Source organism: Canis aureus, chromosome 29 (assembly GCF_053574225.1).
Source record: "Canis aureus isolate CA01 chromosome 29, VMU_Caureus_v.1.0, whole genome shotgun sequence".
Taxonomy (NCBI): Eukaryota; Metazoa; Chordata; class Mammalia; order Carnivora; family Canidae; genus Canis; species Canis aureus.
Genome location: NC_135639.1, coordinates 29,792,685 through 29,820,581, shown reverse-complemented (window position 1 = coordinate 29,820,581; position 27,897 = coordinate 29,792,685). Strand labels below are relative to the sequence as shown.

At 50.9% G+C, this 27,897-nt stretch overlaps 1 protein-coding gene across 5 annotated transcripts; it reads right to left on the bottom strand.

Annotated features, from left to right (window-relative positions):
- On the bottom strand, positions 1 to 27,897 carry PYROXD2 (pyridine nucleotide-disulphide oxidoreductase domain 2). 5 transcript variants are annotated; one of them, XM_077878056.1, is made up of 16 exons: positions 27,394 to 27,897; positions 23,194 to 23,213; positions 20,526 to 20,619; positions 20,368 to 20,441; positions 14,686 to 14,841; positions 12,334 to 12,487; positions 10,492 to 10,553; positions 10,296 to 10,393; positions 8,119 to 8,260; positions 7,556 to 7,690; positions 6,183 to 6,255; positions 5,778 to 5,934; positions 3,502 to 3,656; positions 2,706 to 2,812; positions 1,053 to 1,173; positions 1 to 297 (listed from the first exon to the last, which is right to left on the bottom strand). In XM_077878056.1, the coding sequence occupies exons 1-16, from the start codon at positions 27,518 to 27,520 to the stop codon at positions 188 to 190; spliced, it is 1,785 nt and encodes a 594-aa protein (XP_077734182.1). In that variant the 5' UTR covers positions 27,521 to 27,897; the 3' UTR covers positions 1 to 187. The 5 variants fall into 5 exon arrangements, with proteins under 5 accessions (XP_077734182.1, XP_077734183.1, XP_077734185.1 ...); XM_077878057.1 differs by having other exon boundaries at positions 1 to 286; positions 27,394 to 27,703; XM_077878059.1 differs by having other exon boundaries at positions 20,526 to 20,730; positions 27,394 to 27,513.

The window sequence follows — 27,897 nt, the reverse complement described above, 5'->3', positions numbered from 1 at the left end:
TATACAAAACACCGTTTTTAATAAAACAAAACCAATTCATCCAAGTCATGGGTGCAAGGTTAACAAGTATCAAATGTAACCTGTATGGTTCTTCTAAAACAGTGGCTTGAGCACGAGGGCTTGTCTGCCTCCAGCCATATCCTGGGAAGCTGACCCAAAGGGGACTTAAAATCTCCAGGATGGATTCTTATTCCTGGGTCAGAGTTGGCTCAGGGTCACATGCTCTTGAGGTCTCTGAAGACAACATGAGCTGCATTGCGTCCAGGGGCTCCCATGACACCTCCTCCTGGAAGGGAACTGCCCATGAATCTAAGCTGTGCTCACAACCCTCCCCAGGGAGCAGACAGGGCCAGGGCTGATGGAGAAGCCAGCAACCAAGCAGAGCATGGGTGCCTGCAGGGTGGTGCTTGGACCATGGGCATCAGAAGCCCCTGGGATGACCATTGAGACAGTTTCCGAGCTCGCCCCCAGGCTTCTTCCCTCAGAGCTCTGGGCAGGGGGCCCGGGGCACAGTCCAAGCAAGTGCTCCCCTCAGTCTGAAAGTCAAGGTGCTAGATGGCGAAACTCAACTGTGAAACTAAAGCACCAGACTCAGGGTTTGAGGGAGAAGCTGTGGAAGTACAGACCTCTCTGGGACGTGTCCACAGGGATCGGCAGCCTTGGCGAGGTCAGTTAGGCTTGGAATAGATGCCAGGAAGAATTTTTAAATTGAGAAATGTAACATTACCAACTCTTACTGGTCTAAAATCTGGAGCGGGGATTCAGGGACGTGGGTCCCTCTGAGCCCAGAGTCGGCATTTGGAGAGCCGCCTCTGGGACCTATTCTCAGACCTGGCGAGGGGGAGGTGTGAGCTCCCCCAGGGTGGAGGGGGCGGCCAACTGGCAGAGGACCCCGCTGCTCTGCTCCTTTCCCGCATGCTCAGAAGCCAGAATGTGGGGGATGGCCCGTTCTCCTGGGAGTTCCCTGCTCCCCTCCCTCTCCCCCCACCTCCCTCACTGCTGGGCCCAGCCCTCCCCACAGCTGCACCTGGGAAGGGGCCCTGGGCACTCACCTGGGTGGGTGCCGCTTCCGCAGAGGTACAAGCCCCGGAGAGGACAGCGGTAGCCGGAGTGCAGGGGCGTGGGACGGGCGAAGTAGAGCTGGTCCAGGGTCATGGCACAGTGGAAGATGTTCTGCAGGAGGCAGGGCCGCAGTGGTTAACATAGGAGTGCCAGGGTCTTACCGCCTCTGTGCATTCCTTCCCCTCCCCGTCTCCCAGGAAGGTTCTTCTTCCAGCATGTTTTCTTGGACTCTTAGGAAGCAGAAAAGGGAGGGGAAGAGAGAGAACAGGTACATGTCCTCGGGTGGGGAAGAGAATTTTCCAGAGGCAGTTTTCAGGAAAAAGGAAAGGTGAGGAAAACCTTTAGAGTGTGAGGAAAAGGGGGATTTTGAGGATTTTGCTGAGGACTATAAATCCTCTTCACTGTGGTTGAAAAATGGAAGATTTGACTTATCTTGGCAGCCAGCTCACATTTCCTTGGCCAAGACACCCACTGGAGCCTGGAGCCCGAGGTGGGGATTGGGGGGGAGGGTCCATGCCCTAGCAGAGTCACAGGAGATGGCAGGAGGCAAGGTGCAAGGGACTCGAGGTGGGTTCTGCTCCCCTGGCCTGGGTCTGAGCAGCCAGAAAGAGGGGGACAAGGGCCAGGGGGAAGGTCAGACTTATGATGTAGGTCTGGACAAGGATACCAACACCTCCTGGACGTCACCACAGGGACATCCTTCCAGCTAACCCTCTCAGGGTGTCCCAAGCTGAGCTTGCCCTTCCCTGCCAAGTCTGCTGTCTCCCGCCTTCCCCACCTCAGTGTGCAGCTTCCCACCTGGGCTGGAGGGACTCTTCCCTTCACCTCTGCCCTGACCTCTGCTTGCACCTTGTACCAAGACCTCTCAGTTTTGCTGCCCCACCTTCCCATATCCCCCACTCCGTTCCCTCCCCACTGCCGGGTCTCTTGCCCTCTATTTCGGGGCTAGCGCTATCCAATAAAAACATCACATGAGCCACATATGCAATTTTTATTTTCTAGGAGCTACATTAAAATTTAAAAAGAAACTGGTGAAATGAATGTCAATAATGTATACAATAATATTTTATTTAACCTAATAGATCTGAAATACTATCATTTTAACATGCAATCAATATAGAAATTATTAATGAGATGTGGTTACATTGTTTTTTTTCATCCTAAGCCTCTGCCGGCTGGGGGGCATTTTGTACATGCAGTTTGGCCTCATCTCACTGAAGCCACCAAGAGCCACATGAAGCTGATGCCAGGTGTATGAGCCTGGCCTCCTAACTGGTCCCTCTGCCTCCAGTCTCAGTGAGGTTTTGATAAATCAGAGAGGCAAGTCCAAGGACATGCTGCCTTAAGAGGGGAGCTCCCTCTGAAGAAAGCCAGCTGGGAGAGGTGGCAATGCATGTCCAGACAGGGGTGCCACAGCCCTGGTGACCCGCTCAGCAGGCACCAGCTCTCCTATCTGATCTCATTCCTCCGCACTCCCTAGGTCAGACCACTTTTCCGTCCCCTCTCTACCGTTGTCTCTGCACCATGCTCCCTTCCTGGTACAGGCTGAGTGTGGAGGGGCAAGAGAATGCCAGGGGGGCATTCCAAGGGGTTGGGGTCACAGGGAGAAGGATGTGATGAGGGACCCCTGGTCTTATACTCACGCCTCCGGGAAGCCCAAAGATTCTCTCTAAATCAGGTGGTGTGAGGATGTCCCTGCCCACCACAGAGCCCTTGAAGCCAGGGGCGTAGGCCTCGATGCAGTCGAACACTGTGCACCAGACAGTGGAGAAACAAGATGCCGTGAGGAAGATGAGGAGGTGCTCTGATTGTACAACTTGGCAAACTGACAAAAATTCATTAAACTACACACTTAAAATCTATTTATTTTAAGTAATGTAAATGTAAATGTAAATCATATCTCAATAAGCAATACATAAAAACAGTCTATGGGCAAGTAAATAATCCATTACAAAGGCCTATGGGTCCACCCCACTTTCCCACCTGCTCACCCCAACCCTAAATACAGAGTTACTTGTCTTCCATGAATATGCAGAGCTTTCTGCACCTCGTTGTTTTGCTCAAGTTGTTTATTTGCTTGGAATGCCCACTGCTGCCTGGTCAACTCCTCTTACCCAGCTCAAATGTCCCTTCCTTTGGAAAGGCAAATGGCTTCCTCCTTTGGTTCACGTAGTATGCTGTATCGTAACATCCCCCAAATCCCGACTGGACTGTGAGCAGCTTAAGGACAGGAACTGTGCCTTTTAGGCTTTCTTAGCCCAGTGCCTGGCCCCAGCAGGCATTCGCTGTGCTGACCTAGGTTCCATGGGGGTATTTCTCTCCCTCTGGCACAGGACTTAACTAGCCTTAATCCTGAATAGGGCACTCAGGAGGGAGAGGCCCACTGGGGGGAGCGTGGCCAGCTGTCACTGTGGAGACAGGACAGTCTGCGCTCTTTACCTTTGTCTGCATAAGCGTTTCTCTCCTGCTCATCCCACACCTTGCCTCTGGCCAGCGAGTAGGGAGTGTACTGAGTGAAGAGGGAGACCACATGGCAGCCGGGGGGAGCCAGGGTGGGGTCCAGCGAGGAAGGGATGCAGAGCTCAATCATAGGCCTGCACGGGGGAGGAGAGAGGGTTGGGTGTCAAGGGGATGGGAGCCTCTCGGAAGTGACAGGGGCAAAATGCAGGAAGGCCTAAGGTGAAATGATGGGGTGTCTGGGGGGCGTGGCAGTTGCTCGCCTGGTGGACGGTACTACCCTAAAGGAGCTCCCAGCCCCTCGACACACCCTTTGTTGCCATTGCCTCAGGGTCTCAGGTCCCACTTAGCCTCCCTCTAAATGCATGCCTGTCCCCATAACCCCCACCACAGCCTGTACTCTGACAGGTCTCAGAGCCCAGCAGACAGCACACATGAGGGAAGGGGCCAGGCCCAGGGCAGCAGGAGCTCAGGTGGCCAAATGTCAACCCAGGCTGCCCCTATCTGCCTACCTTTCCCGGAGCAGCCTGGGCAACACAGAGCTGCTGAGCTACCTACAGAACCCCAATCTGTTTCCCACCCTTCCCCTGCTTACAATGCTCTGTCCACTTGGAGCACATTTTCCCTCTAATCTCTAAATATGAGCACCTTCAAGGCCACATGAAATGCCCTTTCTCCCTGCATCCCTCACTTGCAATGTGCCCTCTGAACTTGGATGTCCTGTAGGCATCTCTAAAGCAACTTGTCCAAACCCGAATGCCTAAAGCCTGCTCCTCCACCTCCCCACACACCAGGTTCCCCTTTTTTATAAAGACAGACACCATCTTCTGGTGGCATCTCTTTTGCTCACACCCCACTTCCTGTCCAATAGCAAATACTGCCAGCTTCATCTTAAAATACCCGGTATCTGGCCACTTCTCGTCACTTCCACCATCCCCACCCTGGTCCAGGCCACCATCTTCTGATCCTTGGATTCTACAATAGTAACCAATTGCAACAAGTGCCTTTTTTTTTTTTTTTCCCAAACAGTGGCCAGAGTGGTCTTTCCAAAATCTAAGTTAGGCTTAGCACAAACTTTCTAGGAGTAAAAGCCAGGAGTGGTTGACAGGGCCCAGCTGCAGCTCTGGGGAACCCCCGCCACAACTCCCCCCTCCCAGGTTCTTTCTCCAGCCTCTCTGGCTATATCCCTGTGCCTGCAACACAGCAGCTCACTCGTACCCTAGGGCCTTTGTACCTGACTTCTCTTCTGCCTGGATGTTCTTCCTCAGAAATTTATAAGGCCTCTATTCTCACTTCCCTTGGGTCTCAGCTCAAACACCTTGCTGTCAGAGATGCCTTTCTTTCCTGACCTTCTCATAAAGACTAGTGAACCATCACCTCTGATCTATCTTTCTCCATACTATCAGTGCATGTTTGTTCATTGTCTTGCCTTCTACCATAGAAGGTCTACCATGAAGGAGGGCAGGACATGTGACTTTGCTTGCTGCTCTGTGCCCAGGTCCCTGGACTAAGCCTGAGGGGCTCCAAAATATTTATGAATAAAGAATGGACATTGCCTTCTACCCGTCTCCCAGGCACACATCCTCTTCACCTCGTGCTATAAATGTCTGTGTGCCTGCCCTGTGGTAAGCTTTGTGTCTGTTTCATGCCCCTGCCCGACCCCCAAATCCCCTAACCCATACTCAATAAAGAGGCCCACACAGAACAGATTTTCAACAAGCTTTGGTGGACAATTGACAGCATGGAGAGATACTTGCTCCTGAAACACCCCTGCCTGTTCCCAGAAGGAGATACAGCTGGGATGGGAGGTAGAAGATGTTTTTAGAAGCTTTGCACAAAGGCGGCTTATCAGAGACAGAATATAGAGCAGGGGCATCGGAGGAGTGTGTGCCCTCTGATGGGCTGCTGAGTCAGAGAAATGCTTTTTCTTCCAGAAAGCATTTCCTTCAATTCCTCCCAAATGCCAGGGATGTTCTCTCTGTAATACTTTGACCCCTCTGCTAATCTGTGACACTTGGCTGCACTGTGCCCTATTCTTTACTCCTTACCTGCCCTGACGCACAGATTTATCATCTGGGATGTACTTCCTATCCTCAGAACTTAAGTGTGGATTTAGGCAAATCTAAGACACTGAAGGCTTAACACCAGGAGGAAGAGGCCATCTTTCCTGTGTCTAGACAGTTACCCCTTCCCCTCAAGCCCAAGTATGTAAGAGTGTCTCGGGGGGGGGGGGGGTGCAAACCCTAGGTCCCACCCACCTGTGGGAAGGCAGGCCATCCATGGCATCTTCAAAAGCCTGGTGGAGGAGGAGTGTGTCTTCACAGTTCAGGTGGATGGAGCACTGGTGATGGGGCAGTGGCTGGCCCCCTGGAGCATTGGGAGCCGCCAGGAAGTCAGGCAGCCTGTCGACAGCCACTGAGGGAGCAAAGAGGAGGGTGAGGGCCCAAAGGCCCTCAGCCTCCAGGATCCTCCTTCTCTACCTATCACCCTGCTCACTCAAGTGGTGGATTAGAAAGAAAAAGTATGGTGGGGGTGGGTGGGCGCCAGGGTGGAGATGCGGGAATAGAGAGAGATGATGACGTAAGGGAGTTTTTCCCAAATTGGGAGATTTCTCACTCAGATAATGTCAAAAGAGATAGCTCTGCAATGTGTGTGCCTCTTACCATTGATCTTGGTAACAGGTGACTTGGTGTCTAGCCGGGAGATTCTCTCCACGAACTCCTTAGGAAGCCATTCCTGGAAGAAGTTTCCATGAAAAGGCCTGGGAATGGCGGAGGCCTGAAGGGGCCTGCCTTCTTCTTTTGTTCAGGATGGTCCTTCAATCCCTACTGCCAGAATCCTTTCCACTCTTCAGAGCTCAGCCAAAGCACCCCCTCTGTGAAGCCCTCCTGGATCCCCTCCAGTTCATCACTAACCATTTTTTTCCTTTGAACTCTGCCAGAGCAAATGTAAATGGCCCAGACCAACTCTTACTTTGGCTATGGCCAGTGGGCTGAAGGCTCCTTTTCTCCTCTGGTCTGTAAACTCTTGGAGATCTTGATTATCTCAGAATTGTCTTGACAAGATGCTTTTGAACTGATGTTTGTTGAATTTTCTTAGTGGAATCACTAAGAAAAAATGGTGCCTTGTCCCCCAGAACAGTTCGAAGAATGTTTGGGAGCTCCATACTCATATCGTATCTTTTGGTGACACGGAAGGTATGAATGGTTGTAAAAACTGCCCCTAATCCTCATCCCTCCCTGTATGCACACACCTTCGTAACATCCTCTCACAGTGGCTCTGGGCTTGGGACAGGGGAACGTTAGCAAGTAGGATACAAAAAGAATCCCGAAAACCACCTGCCTAAGTGAGTTTGCTCACTTTTGCCCTTGCCAGACCCTGAAAACATGCCTGGACTTATCATACCTCAGGATGAAAGACACACAGAGCAGAGCTAGTCAGCCTGTTCATTCCAGCAGAAGCTGTCTTGGTCTAGCCACGGCAGCCAACCTGGGCACGTGAGCGAGGCCAGCCACAAAGAGCAGGGCCCACTAGTTGACCCACAGCTGACGGAAGGTGCATGAGCAAGCCCAGGTCAGCTGAACTCAGCCAAGTTCCACTGAATTCTCCAGTTCTGTGTGCTAAGTCAGTATTTCTTATTAAATGCCCAGATGCTGTGTGGTTGTTTCATACGGCATCGATATGGCCATAGATAATTGACACAGATGGTGGAATTAGAGTTGGTTAGAGCAGGAGATCAGGGTAGTAGGATAACTCTGGATTAAAAGTCAGACCTGGGTTCTAGCTCTGGCTCTGCTAATTGCCAGCTGCATGGCCTAGGTCACCTCATTCCCTTGGACCTTTCTCCCCACCAGTGAGGCTTCTTCCCTGTCTGCTACCTGCCTGTTAGAAAAGGGAGAGGACTGGCCTCCCCCAGTGCAGAGACCTGGCACTTGCACCTCCATCCCCATGTAGTCCTGGGGCCCCTGACCAACACTCATCCCCACTGCCCCCTGCCGTCTTGGCAGACATCTTGCCTCCAGCCCCCAGGCCTTACCTGTGGTGTCAGCTTCAGGAAGGTGACCTGTGGGGATGCGTTGGACAGCACCACTTTGCTCCTCACCTCCGAGCCATCTTGCAGCACAACTCCTTGGACGCGTCCTTCACTGCTCACCAGCACTTTAGCCACTGCCTAGAGCTCACTGGAGTGAGGCCCTGGGAACTCCCCTCCACTCACCCACCCACGATGGAAAATACAGGTTGGATCTTGGGGGATTTCTACTGTCTGGGCTGCTCCTGGGGCTCACAGCTTCCCCAGCCTGAATCCACCTGCTGGGCTCTGTGACAATGTGGCAAAGCCTCAGCCCACCTGCTCCCATGCAGAGGCTAGCTCTAATGGGGGCTAGGGGCCAGAGTGCTCAAAGGGGGGTGGTCAGAAGAACTGGGACCTGGTTGACAGATGCTCAGCCATTAACAGGCTCCATAAACTTAGCCCCTTGATTCCAAAGCCCCATTTTGTGCATCAGTAAAATGAGGAAGCTTTCAAATTTGACATTTTGTTCTACACTGGGATGCTTGCAAATAGTCAGGGTAAGGGGTGTGGGGGGGGAGGTCACTCACCTTTTCAGTGAAGATGCTTGCTCCATGTGCGGTGGCTGAGCTTGTGATGGCATCAGAGAGAGCACCCATGCCACCCTGGACATAGCCCCAGGCCCCCTGCATCCCCTCCAGACCCCCCATCACGTGATGTAGCAGCACATACCTGAGGACAGATCACTGGGATCACTGGTTGGAGGTGGGATTTAACGTCCCTAGAGTTCTAAGCACAAACAGTCCTTTCTTTCTGGTGCCTTTAGCCTCTCCTGCCCCCATACTGCCTTTCCCGTCAGCCTTTAAATGGGCTCTAGGCCCCTGTGAGGGCTTTTTGCCCCATGCCCTACATTCTCTCCCCATGCAAACGTGTCTGCAGGCAGAGCTTAAACACCAACTGAGGTGGCGAGGCCCAAACCCGCAGTTCTAACTCTCTTGAGTACCAGCTACCCCAGATATCCCCCATTTGAGTGTGTTTTTGGCAGGCGGCTTAAACCCATTTCTTTCCCCATTCCCCAATTTGTTTTCCCTTTGTTCTCCCCATCCTACTGATGGCAGCTTCTGTTTCCCATAGAAAGCTGAGGCCCAGTCTCAACTCGCAGCAGTGCCTCCTCCATGCATCAACCCTGCCTCCCAAAGAACTTTTCAATTCTGGCTCCCTGGGGCCTCTTCCCTGGTCCAGGACTCTCCTCCCTTCCTTAAACTTCTGCAGTGGCGTCCTCCTAGTTGGACCACCTCCTCCCACTCTTTCTTTCCTGAAGACCTGGAGCCCGATTGCAAAACCCAGCCAAGTCCTGTCAATTCTCTTCTTTGATGCCTTTGCCAGCTCAGCATTGCTCTCAGGGCCATAGCTAGTCTTTGGAAATGGCCCCAGGGCTCTAGCCTCATCCTTCACCATGCTCCCCCTCACAGCCCACATTCCTGCCAAAGTAAACCTCCACATGATCCATGTTTAGCCCTCAGCGTTTGCACATGCTGTTCCGGCAGCCTGGAAGCCCCTTCCTCCCTTGTGTCTATTTAGCTAATTCTTCTTGTCCTGAGAATCTCAGATTAAACATCTCTTCCTCATGGAGGTCTCCTCTGATCCTGGACAGCATCACTTTCCTGTTCTACTCCCTTCCTAACCCTCACAGAACTCCACTATTGTCACTTGCTCTGTGTCTACCTCTCCTATGAGGATCTCAGCGCCATTCTCACAATCTAGCCCTGGACCTGGCACAGGTAAGGGTTCCATCAATATTCACTGGAGGAATTAATGCTGAAACAAATTACTTAAAGGCCCACTTCACAAACTGGGCAGTAGCTATGCCTCTCGGAGAGCCACAGAAAAAAGGACAGGAGGCCCCAGTGGAAGATCCAGATTGGCTGGTGGATTACAGAGTTGGCCAAGATATGGCAACCACTGCCAACGCTTCCCTCGCCCCTTTTCCATGGCCCTTGGGAATTTGGAACTGGCTTAATGTGTGCTGAAAAACCACTTCCAAGGGTGGTTCTCATCCTTTGAGAGAAAAGCCATGTCAACAGCTTCTAACTGCATCTTCTGATGCACTGGAAATGGACCAACACTTGGCATCATCCTCTATCCCCACACCCACATACACACACGCACCTCTTCCATTCCTGCTCCTACAAGGGGTTTGGTAGTCGTACCACAGGAACAGACTTCACTGTGTCTGGCTGCCCCTTCTTGGATTGGGCTGTCAACACACCCCCTCACAAGGGGAAAGGCGGTGTCCCTTATGAAGGTGTCTGTGCGTGCATGTCCTAGAGCCCAGAGAAAGGATCTGTGGCAGATGGAGGGGGCAATGGAATTTTGTGGGAGGAGAAGATATAGAAAGAGGAGAGAAAGATAAGAGGGAGAGAAAGAGAAAAAGGAGGAAGAGTAGTAGGAAAAAGAGAGCAGAAAGTTGTTCATGTTGAGATATCACAGTGGGAGAGAGGCTTTTCTCCCTGAAGCAGTAGGGAGTAGTGACTGAGAAGGAAGATCTTGGAGGGTCAGCTGGAAATCAGCTCTGCCACCACTAGCTGTGTGACTTTGGGCAAGACCTGCCCCTTCTCTGAACCGTGGCTCTCAGATGTTGCTTTGAGGGTCCGATGGGTGCTTGGCTTCGTGCCTGGCTCACTGGGAGAGCTTGGTGGGCAACATCCGTCAGCACTCTCATTGGGGGCTTCACTCCACTCCCAATGCACCCCACCCCTGCACTCACCCACTCCCCGGAGTGTGGGGACTTGTCATGGCTCCAATCACAGCATCCGTGGCCAGAGTGGCTTTTAGAGGCTCAGACTCAAACCACTGATCCAGCACCTGGGACAGCGAAACAGCAGTGAGCAAGGCATAGACGCTTTGGAGGGGAGAGGCCCCCTCACTTGTGGGGTCCAGACTGAGGCTGGGGAGCCCCTCACCTTTATAATTGGAGCTGTGAGGACCTGGTAATACTGGGGCAGCTGGGCTCCCAGTATACGACCTAAAAGAGAAGACCCATAAAACAAAATGAGTCAGGCAAGACGGAGTCATTCCAATCTTCGATAACTGTTTCTATTTCTTTATCTGTAAAATGGGAGTGATATTTCGTATCCCCAAGAGCTCCTGTAAGGATTAAATGGCATATCATAGCATTTGCAAGCTCATAGGCACTGAATACATTTTGGTTGTTGGAATAATTTTTGGAAAAATGTTAACTTGTACCTTATTCCCTTACTCTGAACTCTGGAAGGCCCATCCCCCAGGAGGTGGCCTGGTTGGCCAGTCCACTGCCCTGATGCTGATTCACACTATCTCAGAAAATAACTGGACAGTAAGGACATCCCTGAGGGCATGGATAGTGATCTCTAGCTATTGGAGTCCCAGTGCCTGGCTTAGTGTCTAGCATATAGCACTTGCTTAATAAATTTTTTGCATAAGCTTCTTGGACTGGTCATCTCAGAGGCAATGTCTACTTTTGGCATTTGTGGTAGATTCTGCTGGCTCTGATCCTTCACCCCTCCCCATATCCACACACTTTTTCCATGCAACTCTGCAGTGCCTCCCACTGTAGCTGGGTTGACCTGCCCTGTTCCTTGATTCAGGGCTCGCCCACATGATTTGCTTTGGCCAATGGAATCTTTACAGATGGGATGCAAATAGTCGCTTGAAGCCGGCCTGCACATCGGTGCTTGCCCTCTATGCTTCTGCCATTGACAGAAGGCGGCCATGCCTAGACCAGCCTGCTGCTTCCAGGAGGAGGATGGGAAGCACCTGGAACAAAGCTAGTCTGACTGATGTGCCCCAGCCGTAAACACACGTGTGAAGCCAGACCAGACTGAACTGTGCAGACACGTGAGAAATAGATGTTTATTTTTACACGCTACTTGGGTTTTGTAGTTGTCTGTTATGCAGCAGTTTTGAATGAGTACCAACTCATCAGCACTTTTCCAGAATACAGAAGCTAACCTGGTTTTCATAACCTGGAGGAATGGTAGAAAAAAGTAGCATGCTTGGTGAAATGTCCTTTCCCATACCTGTGGCAAATGTCACTAATTCATCATAGAGTTTGTCCTTGCTGAGCCCAAATCTAGCATCCTTCCTGGAAGGATGCTTCACTCTCCCGGCCAGTCTTTCTTGTTCTAGCCATGACTATGGTGACAAGATCCAAGCAGGCTTCAATCAGCTTTGCATGATAAAACCCGACAGCATCTCACCTCAGATCTGTGAGATGAACCTCTTCATTTCTTCTCTGAGGCATGCCTGGCACCATGACAGGACACCATGGGAACCCACTTGACACCCATGGGTGCACAGCCCAGAAGTTAAGCCCCAGGTGGGAGTTAAGCCCCATGGGGCAATTTCTGACCAGCAGGGGACAGAACCTGATGTATAAACATTTCCTCTTTTTCTCTTGGGAGTCATCCTCACGTGCACTTCATAGCACTACTCAGGTGGCCTCCCAGGACCAGCACCTGTCACCTGCAGTGGTGGCCAGCACAGTAGCACACCCTGGGACTGATTCTCTCTCTTTCCAGTTTCACTACTCCTTTCCTTGGGGCCACCCTTCAAGATGAACTCCTGCACACAAGCCTTCATCTCAGGTTCTACTTTTAGGGTAGCCAGGCTAATACCCACTCACTAGAGTGCTCCGGGCAATCCCTATTTGTGGACGGCAGCTGGCAGGCTTATGAAGGTTCAAGCTCATGTTCTATCATCCAGAAAATGGGCTCAGCTCCTTGAAGGTCACTCATCATGCCCCGATGCCTGCACTTGGGACTCACCTGCCTGCAGCAGGGGTTTGAGTGTGGAGAGCGACCGGAGCCTTTGCCACAGGGAACCCCTCTGGAAGGCCTCCATGTCCACGGGAGCTGCATCCAGCAGAGGGTCTATGGCTAAAGCCAACCGATTCATGAATGCCTCATATTTGGGAAAGGCCTGGAACAGAGAGCTCTGAGTCAAGGCCCTGTTGCTTAGAATCCCACAAGCATATCACCCCCACGCTCTGTCCTCCAGGCTGCCCTCACGTGGCCTGCTGCTCCTACTGGAGCCTTTGTGGCTTCTCAGGCCTCACACCCAGCCTGGGCCCAGCTTGGCTGTGGTAAATTACTCCCAGATCCAGGTCTGTGAGCTGTTGTCAGCACTAGGGGTGGTTATGAGCCACCAGGATGGTGGCAGGGACACGGGCTTATGCTGGCCAAGACCAGTTGTCAGCCACAGAAAACTGCCAAGTATCCTAGGGTGTGGTCTCTGTGATAAACCACAAAACCACTTTCAAGTTTCTTCTCTCTGTGTCGTCTTTCCATATATTATTGGTAAAAGTAACATCTCTTCCCCTGTATTCCAGCATGATGACTGTTCTTTCCTGGTCTGCAAATCTCCTCTGTCCTCTTGACATAAGCAGAAACAGAAGCCCACATCCCTTTGCCCCACAAGTGCAAGTAACAGAATCCATTTCTTTTCTCTCTCTCTCTCCTTTGTTTTCCCCCCAGAATCCATTTCAACAGCGTGGTTAGGACACCCACCTTTTCTTCACTGGGTGGGTGACAGGAGCAGGGATGGATGCCTGTGCCACCGGGGGCCCTACCTCAATCCTCAGCCCCCAGCTTTCAATTTTTGGTTCATTTATACTCATGAATATATCTGTGGAATTTTAATAAGATTACATAAAGAAAAGTTCTGCATTGAAGTATGTTTGAGAAGTCTTGATAAAAACGACCTCAAGCAGCCTTCTCTACATACAGTAGGCCTTCAGTGTGACAATGTGAGAAGACAAAGCCAGAAATGGGTTTCCTTATTTTCCACAACAGGATGTGGCCCCTGCCTTCTCCTCCTGTGGTCACTAGCATGCAAGGTCACAACTACTCTCCTCTAGGCCCGGGGATGTGGCCTGGTCCTGAATCCTCTCTGGTGCATCTGAGATGGTCAGGGTTTGGAGGGGAGGGTAGAGGCTCTAGTCCCCCACCAGCTGCACAGAAAAGAAGCACTTTAAAAAAGCAAGCTCCCAAGGTGGTTCTGGTCAGCAGCCAGGTTTAGAAGCCACTGGTTGAAGAGACATACTGTGTGTCCGAGGTTCTCTTGGCTTTACCCAACACTAGGTTACAAAAAGCAACACACATTGATTGTATTAACCTAGGTCTTCTTAAGAAAATGTTCTCACTGATATATGGGTTCATGCTGTGCCTTCAGCTTGTACCTAGGCCTGGTACAAAAGTATGTCCATGCAAAGAATCTGTATTTGCAAAATCGGTCACACCAGGCCCGTAACACTCTTCAATGGTCCATGTACACAAGGTCACCCAACAAATTCCTTATACTTCAATCCTGAGGAAAAAATGTGCCTTCTCCATCAGACATATGTACTTCCTTCTATCAGACCTGCATGCCATCATGGACAATTTCTTGCCTTGAGCTGCCAGGGGATTGATGCCAAATCAAATGAATATTTATTACAACTCTCCTGTCCTAAATAACTGATCCAGTTCATTCTATCCTTAATTGTCTCTGATCCTCCCTTCATCCTTCTTTATGGCTTTCATGGGCTTTAATATTGATAACCACCTGGAATTCTTTCCAAAAGCAGGAGAGATGGAAAACACATACAGTATAAGTATGCACCAGTGGATTCCCTTTTGAAATACAGCTGGTGGAGACTGCCTGAACAGTGACCTCATACTGAACACACAGGCTTGAGGGGCTCCATTGTCTACCCATCTTTTTAAAAAGATTTTATTTATTTGAGAGAGAGAGAGAGAGAGAGCATGAGTGGAGGGGGAGAGGCAGAGGGAGAAACAGACTCCCTGCTGAGCAGGGAGCCTGATTGGGGGCTCAGTCCCAGGACCCTGAGATCATGACTTGAATTGAATGCAGCCACTTAACACACTGGGCCACCCAGATGCCCCCAGTGTCCGCCACCAGTTTTAATCACTGTTCTCCATCCCCTTCTCTTCAAAGTACCTAAGATCATGGCTAGCACAGACTGGAGCTCTCCTAGGGCAGGTGGGACAGCCTGTCCAAGCTCTCATGGTCTTTGGACAACATGTTCTGGGATAACTCCAACCAGGCCCAATTCCTTTCAAGAGCCACCTACAGGCTGATGAGGGAGGAAGAGATCCGTTGCCAGTTCCTTTTCCTACCTGGGCATCCTTCCGTGAAAACTGGGCAATCTGCTTCTGGTTTTCCGCCATGTCTGTGCCCAGAAGAAGGGACCTGGGCACCTTGCTCCCCATGCTCTCTTCCAGCATTGGGGTGAAGGAGTAGGGGTTCCGAAGATGAAGCCTCAGCCCGTGTTTCTACAGAACACACATAGCATAGCATTTTAAGGGGTCTGTGTCCTCTGCCCTTGACCCTTCTCTGATTGTGTTTGTAGCCATTTAGGTACCTGCATACAGTTCCCCAAGGCAGTGGTGCTGCTTCTTATTTTTTAATGTAAGTGTATAAAAAGCATTCTTGCCTAGGCATCCTTTGGCAGGCTATATCATACCACACCACACCACACCATGCTATGCCATGCCATACCACACCACACTATGCCACATTACACCATGCCACGCCACACTACACTACATCACATTACACCATACCATACCATGCTACCCTGTGCCAAGGACTGTATTGGGATTTATAATGATCACCTTACAGCAACTGTAAGTATACTATCCTCATTGTACAAATACAACAACAGAGTCTCAGAGCAGAGAAATAATTTGTCCAAGGTCACCTTGGGAGGTGGATCTAGGTTTCGAAACCACATCCCTGTGACTCCAAAGCTCTGGCTCTCAGCACTAGTCTATAACTGCTCCCACTTCAGAAATAAATAATTAAAATGTAGAAAGACACAATAAAGTAATGGTTATGTGAAAATCCATACTTATAAGGTAGATAAATTATTCACATCAAAAAATTTTATTTACTTTGCAGACTCATTTACTCCAGGGTCACTTTAAATGGAAGTTCCCTCGATGTATTTAAAATATGATTCGATTTACAAATATTTGACTGGCAAACAGAACTTTCCAAGAGTACATCTACTTCTTCAACAGAAGTACAGATAAAACAAAAAGGGGCCTGGGTTGTCCTCACAAATAAGACTTACTGTTCCCACTAGAGACATCTTTTTTTCTGAAACCTCTCTATTGAGGTATGATCGACATACCAAAAGCTGGGTAGATTTAATGTGTTTAACCTGATGAATCTGGCATCTAGAGACTTCTTTCCCAGACACATGGCCAGCTCCCTGCCCTCTGTGACTGCTCTGCTCACATATCACCTGAGCAGCAAGGCCCCCCTTGCCACCCAGCACTTCCTGCCCCCTCGGCCTGCTTTCTTTGTCTCTGAAGCACTCACTGCCACCTGGTTAATTGCATGCTTAGTCTTCCTGTCTCTCTCAGGTAGAATGTCCGTTCTGTGAGCGCAGGGGCACAGTCCCTTTGCTCAGTGCTATATCTCCAGCACCTAGATGTACTGCAGTTAATATGCATTCTGTTGATTGAATAAATGAATGCCATGTTGCCAACCAGGTACATGTCCAGAGACAAACAAGATTGGTGAGTAGAAGTCCTAGAAAACACAAGGAAACAAAAAAAGCCCTCTCCAACAATTACAACCGAAATTTCCCCAAGTCAGATATTCCAGATGGCGGCATCACTATGGGTGGAGCCTGCTGTGGAGGTGAATCCAAACATTGGTAGGGGTTTGGGCTGGGAGACCTCCAGGATCCTTTCTTACACTAAGATGTGGAAATGTCTTTGATCCAAGTGTTGATTTCTCTCAGGTTAGTAAACTCTTACTCACCCAAGAAGTATCCTTGGTTCCTCCTTTTCTTTCCTCTCATCCCATCCGTCACCAGTCTCACTGACCAGTCCAGTCTCCAGAAGTTGTGTGCGCTCCCCTCTATCACCACTGCCCCTCAGCCCAAGTCGCCATCTTGTGAACCGCTGCAGCTGCTGCCTCACTGGTCTCCTTGAGACCACAGCTGCTTCTACCACATTCCACACCACCCAACACCCAAGGTGACTGACCTTTTGTGAAGTCACAAACTCCATCCCTCTACTTCCTCTGCCCCTGGCACTCAGGATAAAATGAAGTCTTTCCTTTGCAGCCTACAAGGTCCTGTCTTGGCTGGCCCTAGTCCCTCTCCCACACCTCTACTGTCCCTCTGCCCATCCCTTACCTACTTTCTTCCACCTTGGACCCGTCCATCTCTACTTCCCTCTGATGGAAACACTCTGCTAAGGTGACCACAAGGCTGGTAACTTCTTAGCACTTGCATGTCAGCTCAAATGTCACCTCCTCAGGAAAGTTGTCGTCGTTGGTCAGTCTAGGCTAGATCTCTGGTCCCTATCATATTGCCTTGTCTTTCTTTCTTCAGGTAACACATTCCTCTATCCGAAGTCCTCTTACTAAAAGCAGAAGCCTGGCCTCCCTCCCTCACCATGGTATCCCCACAGGCTTCTCCCAGTGTGGGACACAGGGCAGGGACTCAGAAGCAATTACTGAATGAATGAATCAATACTCCACCCGAATAAGGGACCCATGAGTTGTTCAAGTATAACTAATTGAATATGAATAATTTTTTGTATGATTCCAGGACTTTCTTATAAATGGAACCTTTGTCATTCTTGATGGTTTTAATCATGTGGCGTCAGAATAAGAAGAGGGATGTTAAATCACCATTAGATTTGTTAAGATCATGCAGTTCTCCTCTTATAAAAATAAAACTCTTCCTCTGATTCCCACATGAGAGTTCTCAGCATGCACAGCCACTCTGGGTGGAAACTGCTAGGAGGGGACAAGGTGCATATGAGGGACCAGGGGTAAGGGAGATGTGAAAGGTGTGGTGCCCAGGCCCCACTGCAGTCCTGTAGAATCAGCCTTTGGTTCAAGGTCCCTTAGGGTCCCATTCATTTCCCAGGCTGTTCTGATAGACCTGAGAGTTTGAGAGCCTTGCCTTAGGTTTCTGGAAGCAAAGCAGGAGCATAATGATCTGGTTGGGACCCAGAAGATTATTAGTGAGAGTGGGGAGGGAGGACAAAGGGTTGCCACCTGTGTGAGGTCAAGGCTGGCCCAGGGAGAGCTGGACAAGGTGGCTGCTGACTGATGGAGGAGGAGAGATCCCACCAGCGTGGAACTCAGCCAGCCCAGCCTGGATTCCAGCACTTAGTGTGCTGGGGCCACTGCTAAGCAAACCTGTTATCTAGCAGACAGAACCAGGGGGTGATCCCATCTGATGCTTTTGTTGGCAGCTGGAAACGGAGGCCCAGAAGACAGACTATGGAGGCCCCATGTGGGTAGGGGTACCATCCCCCAGCTAACTGGGGACAGGCCCGTAGTGGCTAGGTCTGAGGGGCAACAGCCAGCCCCGGGTGCCTAGGGAGCTGCTCTGTCTCTCTGGAGCCTCAGTTTCTCAACTGCCACATGGAAGTAATAATGCTAGCTGACAGCTACAGGGGACTGACCATGCCCAGACGCTGCACTGATGGTTAGCAAACATATTAATCACAACAACAGCCTTATGAGGTGGGTACTACTCCCCTCTCCACCTTGCAGATGAGGCACCGCGAGGCAGCTGATAAGACCATCAAGCAGGGATTCAAGATGAGCCCGTTGGGTCCCAGAGCCTGTCAGCTCAGCCCTGTCCTCTGCCCAGGTGGGCTGCGTGGACGGCTTCTGTGTGTGACCTCATCCAGGGCAAACTACAATGTGCCAGAATGTGTAAAGCTGAGCAGGACCGTGGTCACAATGCCCGTGGCAGCACACGGTAACTCCAGGACAAGGAGCAGAAGGCAGTGGACCTGGTTCAAGCTGTCATTTCATAGTGTGTGAACGTAACCTCCCAGAACCGTGGTTCTGTCGTCACAAAACGGGAACATTAACCAGTCTCACAGGTGAAGACCAATGGATAGAGCTTTAGAGCTTGTAGTCCAAGTGGTGACACTGGTAAAAGAACTGTTCTTTACTGTTGTTTGGAAATAGACCATTCCCAGAAAGAGTTCAGCTGCCCTCCTATAGATGCCAACCGGCTCATCAGTGTCTTGTTAAATAAGGCTCTCCATATGCCATGTGGGATGGTTAGTTCTGTGTAGCATGAAGCAGGACTGTTTCCTCCCTCCATCTGAGCACCATGCTCCTATTAATGCAGCCCAGGGTCAAAGGCCAAGTCATATACTCAATTCAGTGGGGGCAGGGGGGAGGTTCTAGTTAAAGGAATCCAAAAACAAACCATTTTCTTTCCTTTTTTTTTTTTTTTTTTAAAGATTTTATTTACTTATTCATGAGAAACAGAGAGAGAGGCAGAGACACAGGCAGAAGGAGAAGCAGGCCCCATGCAGGGAGCCCGACGTGGGATTTGATCCTGGGTCTCTAGGATTTCACCCTGGGCTGAAGGCAGGCGCCAAACCGCTGAGCCACCAGGGATCCCCAACAAACCATTTTCAAATAAGAAAACTTTTTTTAAAAAAATAAAGATAATATTTACATGAAAATTTCTATTCTGTGATCCTGAGTTTTCGTCAGATTTTTCACAGCCCTCATGCCCAGCCACGTCTGCCACTATGTGTCACTGGCACATCTGCAAGTTGCCTTCAGCGATAGTTTGGTATGGACTGAAGGCCAGAGATGCTTTCCCAGACTTTGGCTAGACTTTATCAGTCCCCGCTGGGCTGGTGGCTCGTTCACTCTCTCTCTCTGTCTCTCTCTCTCTCTCTCTCTCAGTAGGCAACAGTGGTTGAACGTCTTATTAATTTTAAACTTTCAATTTAGAGCAAAGTTAATGCTAAAATGCTCACGGCTTCAAGTAAAATAAATTAATCAGAGAAAGACAATTCTATGATCTCACTCATATGTGGAATTTAAGAAACAAAACAGAGGATCATAGAGGAAGGGAGGGAAAAATAAAACAAGATGAAATCAGAGAGACAAACCATAAGAGACTTAATCATAGGAAACAAACTGAGGGTCACTGGAGGGGAGGAAGGGAGGGAGTAACTGGGTGATGGGCATTAAGGAGGGCAGGTGATGTAATGAGCACTGGGCGTTACAGAAGACTGAGGAATCACTGACCTCTGCCTCTGAAACTAATAACACTCTATATGTTAATTAATTGAATATAAATAAAATGAAATTAAAAATAAAAAAATAAAATGCAAAAAAAGTGCTCACAGCTTCTTATACAGATGACACATAGGACCCTTTTTTCTGAGTGGAGGTGGCAGGGCACCAAGCAGGGAGAAGCTAGGTGGGCTCTGGGAATGTGGTCACCAAGCTTATAGAAGAGGCAGTGGGGGTGACAGGAATCTGAAACGATGGGCAGAGCTGGACCACGGGACCCCCGCAAAGCAGCCCAGGGGTCAGAGGAGGTGAAAGTCCCTGGGGTCCAACTTTCTGCTCAGGCTGCCACCTAAGGTATTAGGACCTCAGGTTTGATGAAGGCAGAAATCAGGCTTTTGTCAGAGGCCCAAGGGTTAGGCAGGTGCCCAGCGAGGGCCAGACAAGACGCCAGAAAGTGATGGGGCCGGGCAGAACTGGAACCCCAGTCCCGGGCAAGGCACCAGCTGGTGTTGCATGCGGGAATGTGAGCCTCGCGTTGACAAGGATTGTTCTTCAAAAGATGTCCAATTTCCCATTTTAAAGACCCTGGGTAGACTACATAAAACCCATCTGTGGGAATGCACCGAGGAGAGGATGTGGGATAAACAAACCCTTGGATGGAAGAGAGTCTCCAGGTGCAGGAACCACGTGGGTGCAAAATAGGGAGTCTTCACCCCAGGTCAGGAAGCTGGGACTGCCCCGCCGCCCCCCCTGGACCACGGGCGCTCTACCTTCAGTTCCAGGTCGGTGTAAATCTGTGGCCTCAGCAGGCTGAGGAGGTAGGATGCTCGGGAGAACTTAAACCCTGAAACAGAATCCGATGAAGACAGTCACCAGCGGTCACCAGCAGTCGCCCTCTGCCACCCTCACACCACCTGTCAGGGCTCACCTGGGATGATCTCCTCTGTGACAGCTGCACCCCCTGTCACAGGACGTCTCTCGAAGACTGCTGTGTTCACCCCCAATCTCTGCAGGTACGCGGCCTGGGGGTTGGGCACACGGGGCCCTCCTTTCATCCCTGGGACCGATCTGCCAGCTCAGGGTCCTTGCTACGGGGTTAGCATGCTGCCCCTTGGCTCACGCTGTTCCTGCCTCTGGGAAGGCCATTCCCCTTGCCTCCTCTGTAAATTCCCACTTTCCTAGACTGCTCCTGCCCCTCCACGACCCAGCAGAAGCTGACCTTCCCTCCTGTGCGGCCTGGGTGGCTGTGTGAAGTCCTACTGCACCCTGCCCAGCCCTGCCTGGGGTGCCCATCTCTTCCAGGTGGGGGTGAGCTTCATGCCTCCTCAAGCACCAGGGGGCAGCACGTGAGCTTGGCCTGTGAGCGCTGAGCCAGCTGGCCCAGGTTCTGCTGCTCTTCCTCCTTCTGGCAGGCAGCCTCAGTACCTGAACCGTCTGGCCTCCATCCCCTTGTGTACCAACACCGGGCTGATGATGGCAACACCGGTTAGGCCTGCTTCTCGGGGCTGCTGGGAGGATTCACTCAGCTGCCCCCTGAATGGGACTTGCTGTCCCCAGAACACAGGACGTGCTTCATAGATGAAGCTATGATGACAGCTTCCTTTGGGGGGTGAAAGATACTGCAGGGTTTTTTTTTTAATTTTCCCCTAGCACTTCATGGGAGTTCAAGAAATATGTGTTGAATCGAACTGGCCCTGGGTCTACAGACCTGCCATGCTGGCCCCCCCACTACCACCCCCACCAGGGTAACAACAGAGATGGCGTTGCTCAGAAGCCATGCTCCTTTTACAAGCTCACTTGGCAGACACTGTGAGTGAATCACCCCGTTAATGCATCTCACAACCCTCGAGGTGGGTGCTGTGGTTCTCCCTGTCTCACAGATGAGGAAACAGAGGCCCAGGAGGGTTAACAGCTTGCCTCAGGCTCAGCGAGCTCATGAGTACAGGTGTTGGGAATGGAACCCAGGTGGTCTGGGCCTGATGATCGATGCTCCTGACCCAACCCAGAGAGAGGGAAAAAACAGCAGCCCTGGCACTGGGAAGTGGCCTGGCCCTCTGAGGAACACCGTGTTGTTCTCCCATCAACGCAAACGGCCTCACGGAATGACTGCCTCAGACGAGGATAGTCTGAGACCATGGTAAAACAGGACAGAGCAAGGCCACTTCATAATTTTGTCTGAGTACAAACAAAAACAAGGGCTCTGAGTCACCCACAAAATACTCCCTGCCTCCTGGCTCAGCTAGAGTTAAGTGGCTGCTACTTCCTCACCAGTTAACCCTCCTCCTACTGGGACCCCTCCCAAATAAGATTTATCGAGATGCCCAGTTACAGGGGTGTTTCCTGCTTTCTGATGGTATCCAACCTAGAGGAAACCTCTGCTTCCCTAGACTGTCCCCCAAATCATCCAACCAGAGCTCACATCCTAGAGCAGGTTTCCTAACCTCGCTTCCTGAGCATCCTCGAGGTCCCCCAAGGTGTGCACTGTTCACCCTCCCTGCCCCCCCAACCCCCGCCCAGCCCACTGCCAGTCATTGTCTGCCTCCTGCCTCCTGAACTTCAGGCTGTTCCCCTGAGGGGCCCAGGTCTGTGGCTGAAGGGCACTGACACCAGCCTCCTTTGGGATGGGGACCTCCAGTAGTAAGAGTCCCCATCTGTGAGGCTTTGGGTGGCAGGTCCTTGGAGCACATGTCTGTTCGCCTCACAGCAGCTCTGTGAGGGGGTGTTTTGTTCTCATCTCACCCTGGCTCAGGAGCCTAAAGTGACTCACACATAGAAAGTGGCAGAGCTGAGGGATGAACCCATGTTTATATTAACATAAAATCAATGTTTTAAATTACTGATCAGTTGAGTTACATGATGCTCCCCATAAAATGTTCAAGTGAAACTATCATGTCAGGGAGAGAAGCAAGATTTAACGCACGTCTCAGAGCCTGCCTTCCCCGACCTTGCCGACTCCTCCTGTTATTGATATTCTAGAGCCGCCACTGCCTCAGGGAAATGTTCCATGTTTGTTTTGTGAACACTGTCTAGCACATACTATGGCCTCGTAGGGGTACTGGGACCAGAGTTTGAGAAGCACAGCCTTAGGGTAACCCTGCCTGGCTCAGCTTTGGACGTAGGAGCCCGGGTGTTGGAGGCAGGGCCCTCCCTCCTCTGTTAGACTGGCTTCGTGGTCGTCTCTGGGGTACACCTGGGGCTGTGTAGCTGCTTGGGTGCTTCAGGTTGGCACATGGTCTGGACCTAGCTGGGGGCATGGGGGCCCCAACCAGCCCCAGATTCCCAGGCTCTAACACATGTCCCTGGCTATGCCAGTTACATACTTTCCCACCTCTTGATCATCTTGCTTCTGAAAGCCCCCTGACTCTCCCAAAGTCAAGGGAAATGCACATACAGTAAGAAAAGGAGAGGAAAGGGAGCTCCTGCTCTCCTCCTTGACTACTGCTGACCCCATTTGATAGCCACTGGTCAGCGCCAGGGAGAGGAGACGAGCCGCCTCCCCGTCTATCTTGGGGCTGCACCCTGCCCACTTCCTCCCATTCTGGCTAACACCGCATGTCCAGGGGCCAGTGAAGCAGGACAGAGGGGAAGGTACTCACAGCCACCAGCCCGTTGTGTCCTGCAATGAGACAAGGCAGAGGAGGAAAGCACCAGTGGTCAATGAACAGACACGCTCCTTGGGGAATATGTCACCCATCCCTGTCCCCATGCCCCTGAAGATCCTGGGGAGGTATCAGAAAGTTGGGCATGGGACTCCCCACCTGTACCTGGATGTTGCAACAGCATCTAGCTTGATGCCATAAAACACCTGGTCTCTAGGGATTCAGAAAACCCTGTTCTTGCGTATGCAATGCTATGCTCCAGCTTGAAAAAAGTCCTGTCACCCTGCCCTGGCCTGTGGCTCCATCTGGAGTGAGGGGTGAGGAGAAATCCACAATCATCAGACAAAGCTATCCATCCCATGAAGCATTGCTGGGCTTCCATAGCTTGGGGACGAGCAAGTGGCTGGTGGAGGGAGTATCACAGTTTACTTGGTGGGAACAGAAGGGAAGCATGGCTGGAAGGCTGGTGCTGGACCTCGTCTGGCATGAAATCACCATCCAGGTGCATGCTGGGCATGTGGACAGCTGCTGACAAACACGGCTTGTTCTCCCCAAATGTGGTGCACGTTAGCACCCAGAAGGCTTTAGTCACATGGTTTTGTCTTTGTCAATCACCAATGTTCTCCAAATAAAATAGGAACAATTCAAAATGAAGTAATTAAACACATACAGCTTCAACGTGTGCTAACGGAGTGCCAGCTGATTGGGTGAATTTATCTATCTTCTATATTAAGTTTCTTGTCAAAAATCTCAGGATTTTTGCCCCTGGGTTAGGTGCCCTAAATTCAGCTTGGGATTCCCTGTTCCATACCAGGTCTACTGCTACTAAGTGCCTCTCCTGCTTTGAGAAGCTTCAGGATCACCTGAGAACTCGTATGAACAATGATTCATAACCCCTCCCTGGAGTCTGCTCAGCAGCGGGCAGGCAGGGACCTGGGATGGATTTCTCCCAAGCCCCCAGGTGATTCGGATGCAGGTGGTCAAGCATGGCCAGTGGGCTGGGAGTGTCTCCTCTGGCCTCACTCTCAGGATACAATGCAGCTGCTTGTGGAGAATCCCTTGTTGGGAAGAGGACAGGCCCTGGTTGTTTTCAGGTAGTGGGGACAGGTCTTGTCTGGAACACTTGGCACGTGTTTCTCCTTGGTGACAGAAGGTCTTTCTGAGTCTTCAAAGATGTCAGCAGAAGACTATGTTCTCTGAGCACCAACCTGAACCCAGTGTTCACTCAAATAAAATGTTCAGCCATTAATTTGACAAACATCCATAAATAGGAGGCAGCAATGACCCACATGACGGATTTCTTCATGGCTGAGCTGACTTTGTTTTATATTTTCCACATAGAGACACCCAGAATTTTAGAGGTCACTGAGCCAACATCTCTTCCATTAAAAGAATCTCTGAAATAGAGTTCTTCAACCCTCTTTGACCATGAGCCACAGGAAGAAGCGTGTTTTACACTATGACCTGGCACACATCCCACATATAAATGTATTTCACAGAAATGAAAGTTTCATGAACTCATATTAACTCACCATGCGATAAGCATATGATGATCTATTTGATTATATTTCATTTAAAAAGACTGGTTGATCTACTATTTTTGTATACTTTTGAAAAGTTTCTTAGTTAAGGTTTAAAAGCTTTGCTGGATGGGATTCATGAGTGGGTTGTAGCCCGCAGTTCGGAAAGGCCTGGTCTCAAATATATACATTAAATTAAAGGCCAACTGTCCCAGGCTCAACCTGGCTCCTGCTATTTACAGGATGTGGCCCTCAGAGAGTCATTCTGGCCAGCCTTGTACTTCATGCTTCTTGCAGTGTTGGAGCAAGAATAACCAATAATATATGTAAAGCACCTGACTCACAGCAGACCCACGATAAATGGTAACTATTTGTTTCTTAAATAGTGCTGATCATAAATCTTGAAAAACTAATAAAGGCTTCCTGGCAACTGGGTCCAGTTCAAGCATCACACCTGAGCCCACAGATGCACACATAGATCTCAAATGACAAAGGTCGATATTCCAACAACCCACGCCCCTCATCCCTCCACCACTCCATCCCCACTCCTGCCGGAGCCCTCTTGGGGCTTCTGGAGATCTCTCCTTTTCCCCTGTGGGGGTCTTAAGCTGCAGGCTCTGATCATCTCCAGCCTCACTCCAGAGATCCTTACAGCCAGGCAGGCATGTGGGGATCCCAAGAGAAGCTGCTCTGAACCTGGGTTCTCAAGTGGGGCCTGCAGCCACCTGCATCAGACCCACTCCAAATTCTGGTTGGATGTGCTGACTTTCCCTGAATCCTAATTCCTGGGCTAGGGCCCAGGAACTTCATTTTAACAAGCTTCTTGGGTCATTCTTAGGCATGGTCAAGTGACTAATCAGGGTCATCTTCAAGGTGGCTCTCAGAAAATGCCACTGTTCCTTACTTGGTCCCCAAATGCCCTTAATGGGCTTCCCTTTATGCTTAGCAATTAAACTACATCAAGGAAAAACACCTGAGACTCAGACACGTGTGAGCAAGTCACCCAGGCCCCTGGTGACCTGGAGTCAACCCTCCCTTCCAGGAGACAGCAGGGATGCGCTGTCACCAAGGGGAGAAAAGCAGGGGCGGTGGTGGGGAGCTTCCATTTACTGAGCCCAATCAGCGAGGTGTGGAGATGGCATCCTCCACCCCGGCCAGGAGGTTAGTGACCGTCATCTACCGCAGCCATTAATAAATTTAGAGTCTATAAACGTACAGTGAAATAAATAAATTGCATTAAAAACAAAGGTAATAAATATTCAAAACTTGTCACTTCCTCATCGTTTTTCCACAATTTGCAATGACCTATGCTCTTGCGGTTCTTTACCTCCGAGCACCCGTCAGGGCCTGTGCCTCTCTCCCTAGTGCACGTGCAGCCACCCCACGCTGGCAACTTGATAAAGGCCACAGCTCGCACGAAAGGCACCACGGAAGGCAGCGAATAGTACACCTCAGGGCTTGATGGGATTACTTTGTTGACGGTTCGATATAAGAAAGCGATGGATAAAATGCTAACGGTGCAGATGGAACCTGACAGTACGCTGTCTGCAGCTGTTTTGTGGCAAACTGCACAAAACCTGGAGAGAAGATTCTCCTAGGATGGGAGAAACATAATCTGAGCAGTTTCTCCCATCACTGAAGGAGCGAAGTTCAGACATGACTCTGTCACCTCACCTCAGTTCTACGCTTTAAAATCCGTGCAAACAGCAAATAATGTTCCCGTCAGAGCTAGCCTTATTGGTCAACAGTAACCACAGGTTTGCTGCCAAGTTTAGCAAAAAATCACAGAACTCTGGGGAGAGCCAACTGGCTACCCGGAATTTAGCCAAATAAGATTATGTGTCTTATTTGTAAAATCGTGTGCTACACTTCCTTTGTTTCAGTATTTATCATAAGCCTATGTATATATGTTTGCACACCTTTTTCCCTGGAGGGGTGACTGTGGAACATTTACTGGCCACAACTGCTCTTAGAGCACACAAGAATGAAAAGGTAGCAGAAAAGAACGCAGCTTTAAAACCGTGATGAGCATCTTCTTTCAATCCTGCCGTTGTCTGTCTGAGCCCAGTGAGAGAGAATGCCAGAAGTTGAAATTCGGGCCCCTTTGGAAGTGTGAATGGAAGGCTCTAGGCAGAAAACCCCGTCCAGGGCCTGCGGCCTCCCACAATCACGTGGTGGAATCTGACACTGCGCCGCCTGAGGGTCAGCAAAGTGCAGCAGGTCCCTGCGTGCCCCAGATATGCGGGACAACGGGGGCTGTCACCCTCCGCAGGAATGCAGTAGGATCTCTGCGACTCGGTTCTATTTTTTCCTAACTCCCCTTTAAGGAACCTTCCAGTTTCCTTTGTGGGGGGGGGGGGTCTCAGTGGTGAGGTGGTGGTGACCAGAACTCAGAGCACTTGGGGTGGCTGGATCTCATGGGTCTTTCCGACCCTACCGTATGCTTTCCAAGAATGTGGTGGCAACTCGCTAATTCTGCAGGGGATACGCGGAAACTCCTGAGCTCACCTATTCCTCCCTGGTCATTCTAGAACGGAAGACCCAAGCCTAGGGCAGGCAAGAATCTGCCCAGACCACACAGCAAGGTGATGGCAGAGCCAGCCCCACAAATGCCTCCCCAGCCCGCCAGGCTCTGAGCAGGGCTGCCCTCCCCGTCACCCTGGCGCAGCTCCTTTACCTGCTCCTATCACCACGGCGTCGTACTGAGGCTTTAGGCGTCCCCTGGCTTCCCAGTGAGCTCGTCTCCAAGGGGGGCAGGGAGAGGCAGCCGAGGCCCTGCCGAGACCCAGGCCATTCGCAGCCATTTCTGCCCAGTCCTAGGCCAGGAATTTGCTTACAATCGGCTTTTTGTGCTGCCCGGGCAGGGGGAGGGGCAGGGAGCAAACCGGAAGAGAGGAGGAGCTGCAGTCCAGCCCCGAACTTGGCTTTGGGCCCTAAGCCGAGGACGTGCAGCTCCCAGAGTCCGCCTAGGGCAGTCTCGGGAGTCGCCTGCTCACCAGAGGTGCTGTCACCTCCAGGCCAGAGCAGCCACGGTGCTGGCAACTCCAGGGCTCCCACGTGCCGGGTGCGGGGCTGTCCACAGTCCCCACCTCTCCTGGAGGCCCCAGAACTCGCATTTCATTTCACGGAAGAGGGGCACTGAGGCTGGGAGGAGGGTTGGGGGGGTCACGCAGCCAGGGGT

Coding starts and splice junctions, on each gene's coding strand:
- PYROXD2 (XM_077878056.1), bottom strand. CDS start 27,520: ATGGCTGCGAATGGCCTGGGTCTCGGCAGGGCCTCGGCTGCCTCTCCC. Junction 20,620..23,193: donor GACACAACGGGCTGGTGGCT/GTGAGTACCTTC, acceptor CCCAACCCCCAG/GCCGCGTACCTGCAGAGATT. Junction 10,554..12,333: donor CAAACCCCTGCTGCAGGCAG/GTGAGTCCCAAG, acceptor CTTCTCTTTTAG/GTCGTATACTGGGAGCCCAG.